Source organism: Paramacrobiotus metropolitanus, unplaced genomic scaffold (assembly GCF_019649055.1).
Source record: "Paramacrobiotus metropolitanus isolate TYO unplaced genomic scaffold, Prichtersi_v1.0 Parri_scaffold0000015, whole genome shotgun sequence".
In the NCBI taxonomy this organism is placed as follows: domain Eukaryota; kingdom Metazoa; phylum Tardigrada; class Eutardigrada; order Parachela; family Macrobiotidae; genus Paramacrobiotus; species Paramacrobiotus metropolitanus.
Genome location: NW_026570235.1, coordinates 142837 through 151966, shown reverse-complemented (window position 1 = coordinate 151966; position 9130 = coordinate 142837). Strand labels below are relative to the sequence as shown.

Below are 9130 nucleotides of genomic sequence, written 5' to 3'. Positions count from 1 at the left end.
GCCGGGCCCCATCAATAATAAAATTATGAATCATAGTAATATCGGTACATCTATTTAGACGTTAACTCATACGGAAAACGTATGAATCACAATCACCCTTAAATCAGTGTTTTTTTGTCTTGAAAAAGACAAAATTTGTCCTGGAAGTTTTTGTCGTAATCCGACATAAGGTAATAATTTTGTCGGTACAAATTGTGCCGTCCCCGCCTCCCAATCGTTTATGAAATTAATTGCGGTTGTATTCCAAATATTATATTATCCGGTATATGTATTCTGTAGTACGATACTAGTAATTTTAATGCGCTTGTGTGGATTCATTTGTTTAGGCGCTTTTATTCTTTATTAATCAGCAGGAGATTTGGATTCGGTAGCTGTGGTGTATGTGTAAAATGATGCAATAGTTTTCGGCTGATACAAAATTGACACCGTCATCGAACAGTTAATTAATCACAGTTTGGGCAAAATTATATTCATCCTTTCCTGGAAAAAGAATTTTTGCTCACTGCATTCTGCAGACAGCTGCGGGTTTCTTTGTGGATGGTTTGTACAAACCATTCACTCCAATTTGGCTTGATTAGCATTAAAATTTAAACGTGCGGTTCGATTGTGAAGCAATCAGAGATTCATAACGGTGCAATGCGCACAGTAACCGTGCAACAATTCGCCAAAACAAAGAAATACGAGTATCGTAGCCATTCGCAGGCAAGCATCAATTCGTAATAAAATGCGGTTGCACTGTTCAAGCGATTTCAAAATCTTTGCCTAAAGACGCAATGACACAGCCTGATGCTCCCGGTTGTTATCCCAATAAATTAAATAGTTCCATATAAGCTGCCGCCGATGATTATTAATTGGAAACGTAAGACCAGTGAAATCAAGATTTAGTGGTGCAGCGCGGTATGAAGCTTGCGATCGAGTGAAATATCAAGTTTTGGGTTTTCACCACACTGACAACTTTTGCCGCGCGCACAGTTGAACTTGGCGCATTCAGCCGTTGCGACGCGATTCCGTGTGAAATCCTGATAAGAGGCTTTTGATAACAGTAATACTATCATGTACGCGTCCGTGCGCGTCTGCTATGGGAGGTCAGCCATTACTGTTTAATGTCTTCTGTTAATTAATCATATTAATGAATAGAAATAGGAAACAAAGTATTAAAAAATTAAAAAAATAAACAAAGTATTACAGTACTTACTTCGGCGGTTTTCTTTATATACTGTAAGTACATGTATACTGTGACTGTGTACATATGTCATATAGCATACAGTATACATATGTCATATAGCCATATACCAATATAGGCACATATGTTAAGTATCAATATATCGAGCTGTATTTAATGAGATGAGTTCAACTTTACCGCCGGTATACCAGGTACTTGCGCTTTTGAAATAATTTAATTTTGCACTGATCATAAGTTTATAAACATACAGTTGTTTTAGAATTTAGCAGTATCTACTGCAGATAAAGGCGGACCGTTTCGGTTTTGTGCTTACCATGATTAGGAATCAGTTTAATTTACAGATACAAGGCCAATAAGTTTTTCAAGTAATTAACGTAATCGGTTAGTATTTTATGGCGCGTGTGAAAAATTACACATGCCGACTTTCATTTACAGTGTCTACTTATTTTTTAGCTGCTTTCAGAATACAGAAGTCCGTAAGTCATATTTCGGTTATTGTGCGTATTCTCTGTAATCTATACACACATCGCTCTTTAGATCACAGTTTCACAGTATATTTACAGTTTTTCAGGATGACGATGCATGAGCGTGTATCAACTTCAGTATTTTCGTTTTTTAAAAGTTATAATGATGGAAAAAATATTTAGTAAAACATAATAATGTTATATAAGAGTATTCAAATGCTTGGGCCAAGCTGAGCTGTGGTAAAAATGCAGGTTTGTATGTTTATGTAAACCAGCTGCCGACAGCCACCGGTGCTTGGCAGTTGGCAGCTAAAGTATAGTTTTTGTATTTTCGAACAAAATTTGCCAAACCACGGCACTAATCGTTACGAACGAGATAAAGTTATAACTGCCTAGGCGTTATCAGTCAGCTCTGTAAACGATTTGCATGAACCGACATGCACTCCTGTGAATCATATGCGGTTATCTGTGAGCCACTCATCCGAAACATATGAAACTGTCTTTCCATATAAATGTTATTAATAGGGGGGCCAAGTTCGGACAGTTAAAAAAATTCCTCTACTCCTACCAGTGAAATCTAAATTTTTTTTAAACTTTTGCGTGATAGTGCTTGGTCTGTAGCACCTTCAGTAATTTTGTTTCCATGCAAAAAGATGAGGCTCAGGAACGGCAGCCAAATTTAGAATTTAATTTTTGGTGCAAAAATCGCACTGCTTACTAAGAAATAATCGAGTTCATTCGACAAGTATTTAAAAATTGGAGGAAGCTGAAAAGTTTTAAACGATATTATGGCCACCTAGTGGAACCTTCTTCCTTCTCTTTTAAACACTAACATCTTATCTGATGCTAACAGTGCTCTTGGCAACCGCATTTCTTTGGATGTGCTTCTTAACATACAAGTCTATGGGAGATGAGTCTTGTTTCGAGTTCGCCGCGGGCGCTGAGGGCGTTAGTTCCCTCTGCTGGCACCCGACGGACACCTTCTGGGTCGCTTAACAGTTTTCAGAAACGCTCACCCAGAAATGTCGTTTGCTACATTTTTCAGAGGTGCAGTTATAAGCGCCAGAAAAATGACCACTACCCCTTCCCCTAAACACTCGCCCCGCCCCTTATTATCATAGCGAATATGCTCCACTTTGATATTTTTGGGTTCCCAATTAAAAGTTGTACTAGAAAATACAAAGACGAAAACATAAATGTATACGGTAATTTTTTTTAAATAAATGTTTCGCAACTGTCCGAACTTGGCGCGGCACCCCTGTATTAATTACGATGATGAATTGATAAATTAATGACGAAATAGATAATCAAGAAAAACTAATCAAGATGGGGATAATCTTTGCTGGTGTTTTGTTTTTTATGTTGACGAAGTCCGGAATTTTTTAAGAATTTTCTAAACATGGTGAATTGATTTGTGCAGGAAGAGGCCAAAAAAATCCGCAAGGATTCCAGTGACGTAACCATTGAGCGCCAGAAACGCGAGGCTGAACTGGAGAAGGCCAAGGATGCGCATGTGGCCAAGTATGCCAAGAACGAGGTGGAGCGTGGTGCCCAGCTGACCCAGACCGCCTTGGACAAGAGCAGCATGGCCGCCAACATCGAAGTCTCCATGGATAGCGCTGCTGGGTAACAAATTTGCATAAATCTGTTTTTTTGGATTTTAAAATAAAATTTTCAAAGCATTATAGGTAATTATTTTTTAACTGACTTCGTTTTTTTAATTACTATTTTTTTTAATTTTATATAAAATAATACGCAGTATACCTTGAAATTTTTTTGAAATTGTAAATTCAAAATTTTCCACAAAAGAATTTCGGATGATTTTGATTGTGATTAACTTGTTAGTGATTAATAATTGTTGGAGAATTATCCTGCTTCGGTGAATTGATTTTGGGTTAATTTCCTTTTACAGGCGCACTGTGAGCGGCGGTACGACTGTTCCCGAATCCGTGACCACTCCCAGCGATGTTAACGAGAAGGACAAGCCTGTGGGCGAGAAGATCAAGGACACCTTCCTGGGCCGCTAAGCGCCGTCGCGGCGGTTCCGTTGGGGATGCCGCTTTTTATTACTCTTATCCTTGGACGGAGCAAGCTCCGCTCCTGCGCTCACCCTTGGTTTCATTTATTAATTGTAATCTCTGATTGACGTGCTGTATCACTGGGTCGTCGTGTTATCCTGTTTCACAGTAACTACCAAATAATGAATTTCGACTGCTTTGGTGGTCGTACCGGCAAAGGTGGTTTGCATCAAACTTGTGGACGATTTTTTTATACGTTTGACCGATTCGGTTGTTTGGCTGTTTGCGTTTTTTGTGTTAATTTTGGGGGAATGTAATTATTTAAATGCGATTCAAAAATTAAAATTCATTGGAATCACAGCGATTCATACTTCGGAAAAATAATAATTTAATTTTAAGGAACTTTAGCAGAATCGTAACAAGAAAAATATTTGTAATGATTCAGCGGCAGCGCCCAGAAATGCGGCCTGTCTGAAAATATTCGCACAATGTATTACTTGCTGAAATTAATTTCGGACAAATTATTTCTGAAATTTTAAACAATATTAATGTAATCAATGTAATTAGCGGGTGTGATTTAAGAAAATCACACCCAGGTCGACCAGTTTGGTTGCAAAAGGACAACCCGAAGCGCAGTCGGGCCGGTGTGCGACCGTGCGGGCAACGGCAGCCCATCGTCGACGGTCTCCACTCTCCAGACAGCGCAAGTCATTGATGAACATGTCGGTGCCAACGAGCTCAATTAAGGCTGCACCGCAGCGATCGAAAGACGGATATGTCTCGCAGTGTTCCCACTTTTTCTGGTATTTTATGGGATGATTTCCTACGCCACATTGTAGATATTTGTAATCAAATACTTTTATGTTGGATTCACATTCAACCATTTTCGAAGTAAATGTTGCAGAAATTAATCGCACTACGTGACTACTGAACATTGACATTCACCGCACAAGTTCACAACGTCTTTCATCCCATTTTCATAAATGTGCAGGTCGACAGAAACCGATAATTTTGTACAAACATCAGTACCACTTTCCGTTAGTAAAAGATAACCATAATGTTATAGTTTTCCCTGATCACCAACGTGCCCAGTACATGCTGCTACGGAGTCGGTTGTAGTCGGTCAAAGCTTCAATAGGTCCTACAAAATAAGCAGCCATCAGTGAAACGCTCATAACTGCAAAAAAAGGATGCATAACAAAAATAATTTGAAAAAATTCATAAGTTCCACTCAACAATGACCAAGAATCGGGCAAAACGCCCAGTTAAACTTATCGTAAACATTGACCTGGAAGTTTTGGCGAGTGTATTTAATGAAATTACGCAGTGTTGCTTTATGTTTCATCCATGCTTATGTTTAATGGCTGCTCATCACTTACCAACACCTGCCACAGCCGGACAGCGATCATAAATGTATCGAGTACATGTTTCACGGACAATATTTGCATCCACCGCCTGCAACAAAAATTATTACAGATGAAAATACAGATACAATGCGACCGTCGCATCCCCGTCAAACGACTGCGTAGTCGAACAATATAATTTGAGGATAAACCTTAACGTTCGCCGATAATTTCCGCCAGTACCGCACAACTAATTATAAGATTACCTATTTTGAATTTTGTAAGACATGACACCTTCCATTTTTAGTGGTACACGTAAACCCATATAAATCGATACATAATTCGCTTATCTTGAAAAGACATTTTCGAATAGTACAAAAGCACACAGATACACCGAACAAGTTCTAATAAATTAACAAACCGGAGCCATGAAGGCTTTTAGTGCGCTTAATTCAAAAATTCAACGGCAAATTAACCTGTGGAACCTACATCAATTCTGGCTTCCATTTCGATGTAGGGGATTCGACGGCCGTAGCACAGCATCTGCCGACCAATATCCTCGCAGATGGGTGTCGTGCCGTCCAGTTGCAGGAGAATATTGGCCTTGAGGAAGTTCTTGGCCCGTTCCACTTCGAAGTCCGTTACACTGTTACACAGACGCATCCACTCGTTCGTCAGGTTGTAGATGAAATCATCGATCTTCATGCGGTCCACAATGAAGTACACGCCCCACAGGCCGGTGTCGGTGTAGCAGGTGTTGAAGGACTGGAAGCTGTTGCAGAGGTTTAACGGCGCCACATTTTGCGCCAACCGACTGGCCACATTCTACACCCAACGACACACTCCAGATTTATATGTTTTAATGCAATTTCTATCATAAAAGCGGACATGCACAGTGTACATCGTACCGCGCCTGCCCCGTGTGATCGATCCCAGCTGCCCACAATCTAAAAGTAGAAAGCACACATCTGTGATTATTTCACCCCACAAAATATATCCATCATTTCAAAAGGTTCCCACTGTGCAAAAAATTATGAGTTCAAAATTCTCCATATCAATTTTTTTTGCCGTCATAAATGCTTACGGTATTGGCAATCATCAGGGGAATATTGTCCGGATGTGCCCAGCCGACACTCTCCACAGCGATGGCAACATGCGCTAAAGGCATATCATCATCCCGAACGCGAATCTACATCGGCCAGGAGTTTGTCATGCGAAGTTAATATGACAGCGATCATTTTAAGCAATAGCATGTCACCATAAAATGAGCATATACAGAGTAACTGATAAGTATAACTAATAACACCATTTCTAATTTTCTACAACGAGGATCTTCTCCTACGCGTATATTACTAACAATAAGTAGCAGGGTCAATAATGCCATTTCAAAAGTTTTTTCTAAAAAAATTTTAAAAGCTTCAAACAGGAGAAAATAACTTAAATTTCCGGGAAATGCGGCAAATCGGTGCTGGAATATTAAACCGGAGTGCATTCATAAAAAAGAACAAATTCACTGGAAAAATAAATATCTAACAACCACCATGAAGAAAACTGTTCTTGTCAGGACAAGCGACTTAAGCACTATGAATGGAGTACGATCAACCATGCCCGCTACATCACACTACGTTATTCGTCACTGATTAGGTTGGTACTGTGGTTGCGGTTTAATCGTTCATGATAAAAAAACGCAGAGAAATCACACCAAATCTAAGAATATACGCACCTCGCTTCCAGTGAAACGGCAGGGATCCAGCCGCGGGATCTCCCCGGGATAAGTAATTCCAATGCAGCCAAAATTCTTTTCAGCCAGGGACACGAGCTGTTCGTGGTTGACACCTACAAACCACAACCCGATTCTGCGCGATGCTGCCTGCAACTGCGGACTGGACAAGCAGAACAATCATACCTCCGGAAGCCGCTAGAACAATCCGCGGCGCTTTATAATGATTATTAATATAGTCGGTAATATCCTGGCGGGAAATTGACCTACAAATAAAATGATCATAAAAGGAGTAATATTCACAACACACAAAGCGCGCAAATGTGACATTAATAATCATAAATAAAAACCCAGGAAAAGCCAAAATTCGAGGAAACCAAACATTTTTCCGAGAAATATCTTAAGAAATATTTAACGCTTACTGAATATTCTGGGTGGGTCCGAGGATGGTGCGTCCCAGCGGCGTGCCCTGGTAGGCCGTGGCGTGCAGATGGTCAAAGACTACTTCCTGCAGATTGGTCTCCACTTCCTGCATTTCCCGCAGGATAACGCCCCGTTCGCGGTCAATCTCATCCTCCCCGAAAGTGCTGTACTGCGTGATATCCGACAGAATATTCACGGCCTTCTCCAGATCCTTGGAGAAGGATTTGGCATAGTACACCGTCTGCTCACGCGAGGTGTAGGCATTCAAATGCGCACCCATGTTCTCCACTTCCATTTCTTAAAACAACAAGAAAAGTTTGATCCAATAATATTTAAATTATAGAGAAAAAATAAAAGGCACTTTGTTCTATCAGTACAATTAAATGGATCACTAGATCAAAAAAAATTATTTTTTCGGCAATAAGTTATACGTAGCATTATACAGTCACACCATTCCACCCGCATTGTTTTGAATATTAAATATCAGTTTCTCTGCGCTCAAATTGCTTCTGCTTAAATTACTACTATTATTGTTTTATTTAATTCCCTCTAATTTATCAAAATCTTTCCCTTTTACTTACTAAATTTTTACAAAATCGAAGTTAATCCACCGAAGATGAAAACAATTTTTTCCCATTTGAGTTTGTAAAACAATCAGAGAGAAATCTGCCACAGAATTTTTCAACTATGGTATGAACACAGGAAAACAGCCAGCAATTTTTTATTATTTGTCGCAGGAAAACGTACCTAGTTGTTGTTGTGATCGGGAATTGGTGCCTTTGAAGATCATGTGTTCCAGAAAATGCGCCACACCGTTATTCTTCTCATTCTCATACCGACTGCCCGCATCGATCCACAACCCCACCTAGATAATCAACCATTTCCAGAGCGTCATTGCATTCTTCGCGTGAAATCAGAGTGCGTACGGTGCAAGTGGGCAATCCTGAGTCCTCCGACGCCACACGCAGGCCATTGGACAGCGTCGTCACGCGGGTCTCCGGCACGTTCAGGCTGGGCCGTTCATTGAACGCTAAGGGAGACTTGAAACGCTGCGACACCTACGTGCCAAAATGTTTAGTAGTGCGTTCAGCACAGACGGAATTGCTGAGAAGTGAGAGATAAGCAAGTACCAGCGAAGGTCTCCGTGTGGCCTGCGTCAGAACTCCCGACGACAATCGCAACAGCTTCGACGCCATTATATCCGCAGAATAATCAGCTATAATTCACAGTATGCAATAGTGAGCAAAACCGTAATCCAGAAGACTCAGAGAACTGGAAACTAGGGAGCGTAAAATCACTGCAAATTCTCATTAATCGACAGCTGTAAGTACGATGCAGCGAAACTGCTGTATGGATCACTAGTCTCACCTGCTAGCTACCATAAATATAAAGATGGGTGAAAATAGATAAAATGGCAATAGCGAAATGGAAAAATTATGCTCCTGTAATTCCAGACAAAATCTGTCCGAAGGAACAAGAACGAACCAAAAATTTCGATTTGGAAAATATGAAGGTATGCACTTTGCAGTGCGCCTACTTTTGAATTGACTGGCCATGACAGAGACTCATCATCTTGCGCCTAAAACATTAGCCCATAATTTGATACAGAGACTGACTGCAGGCGCCAAGTAAGTGCTACAAATTGCCGTAGATCAAGTCTGTTTGCCGTTGCCGTTGTGGTTTAATTGTTTAAAGGTTTTGAAATTTTGAATTAAAATTTCGTAATCGAAATAATTCAGTAAATTGCCGTTGTGGTTTAATTGTTTAAAGGTTTTGAAATTTTGAATTAAAATTTCGTAATCGAAATAATTCAGTAATTGAAATCAAATTTGTGCCGAATTACTGTTAATCAGTTCTCGTGCTAGCAATAGATAAGCATAAGGAAATCCAGAGGAAGCACATAAATGCGTATGGACTCATATTAAATTTTACCGTTTTACCATAATCACGTACCGAAAACTACCAACGTCTTGCCTCGC

At 40.1% G+C, this 9130-nt stretch overlaps 2 protein-coding genes across 3 annotated transcripts; one reads left to right on the top strand and one right to left on the bottom strand.

Annotated features, from left to right (window-relative positions):
• Window positions 1–2191: 2191 nt before the first annotated feature.
• Window positions 2192–4007, top strand: LOC129584852 (cytosolic-abundant heat soluble protein 86272-like). 2 transcript variants are annotated; one of them, XM_055477205.1, is made up of 3 exons: window positions 2192–2845; window positions 3068–3273; window positions 3560–4007. In XM_055477205.1, the coding sequence occupies exons 1-3, from the start codon at window positions 2774–2776 to the stop codon at window positions 3672–3674; spliced, it is 393 nt and encodes a 130-aa protein (XP_055333180.1). In that variant the 5' UTR covers window positions 2192–2773; the 3' UTR covers window positions 3675–4007. The 2 variants fall into 2 exon arrangements, with proteins under 2 accessions (XP_055333180.1, XP_055333181.1); XM_055477206.1 differs by having other exon boundaries at window positions 2192–2852.
• A 500-nt stretch (window positions 4008–4507) lies between these two features.
• On the bottom strand, window positions 4508–8673 carry LOC129584876 (mitochondrial-processing peptidase subunit beta-like). Its single transcript, XM_055477268.1, has 12 exons — window positions 8520–8673; window positions 8282–8367; window positions 8078–8209; window positions 7899–8016; window positions 7151–7448; window positions 6915–6994; window positions 6732–6844; window positions 6093–6197; window positions 5917–5955; window positions 5498–5833; window positions 5045–5120; window positions 4508–4806 (listed from the first exon to the last, which is right to left on the bottom strand). The coding sequence occupies exons 2-12, from the start codon at window positions 8345–8347 to the stop codon at window positions 4742–4744; spliced, it is 1428 nt and encodes a 475-aa protein (XP_055333243.1). The 5' UTR covers window positions 8348–8367; window positions 8520–8673; the 3' UTR covers window positions 4508–4741.
• Window positions 8674–9130: the final 457 nt, after the last annotated feature.

Coding starts and splice junctions, on each gene's coding strand:
- LOC129584876 (XM_055477268.1), bottom strand. CDS start 8,347: ATGGCGTCGAAGCTGTTGCGATTGTCGTCGGGAGTTCTGACGCAGGCC. Junction 8,210..8,281: donor CCACACGGAGACCTTCGCTG/GTACTTGCTTAT, acceptor TTTGGCACGTAG/GTGTCGCAGCGTTTCAAGTC. Junction 5,956..6,092: donor CCCTGATGATTGCCAATACC/GTAAGCATTTAT, acceptor TTCTACTTTTAG/ATTGTGGGCAGCTGGGATCG.
- LOC129584852 (XM_055477205.1), top strand. CDS start 2,774: ATGCTCCACTTTGATATTTTTGGGTTCCCAATTAAAAGTTGTACTAGA. Junction 2,846..3,067: donor ACAAAGACGAAAACATAAAT/GTATACGGTAAT, acceptor TGATTTGTGCAG/GAAGAGGCCAAAAAAATCCG. Junction 3,274..3,559: donor TCCATGGATAGCGCTGCTGG/GTAACAAATTTG, acceptor TTCCTTTTACAG/GCGCACTGTGAGCGGCGGTA.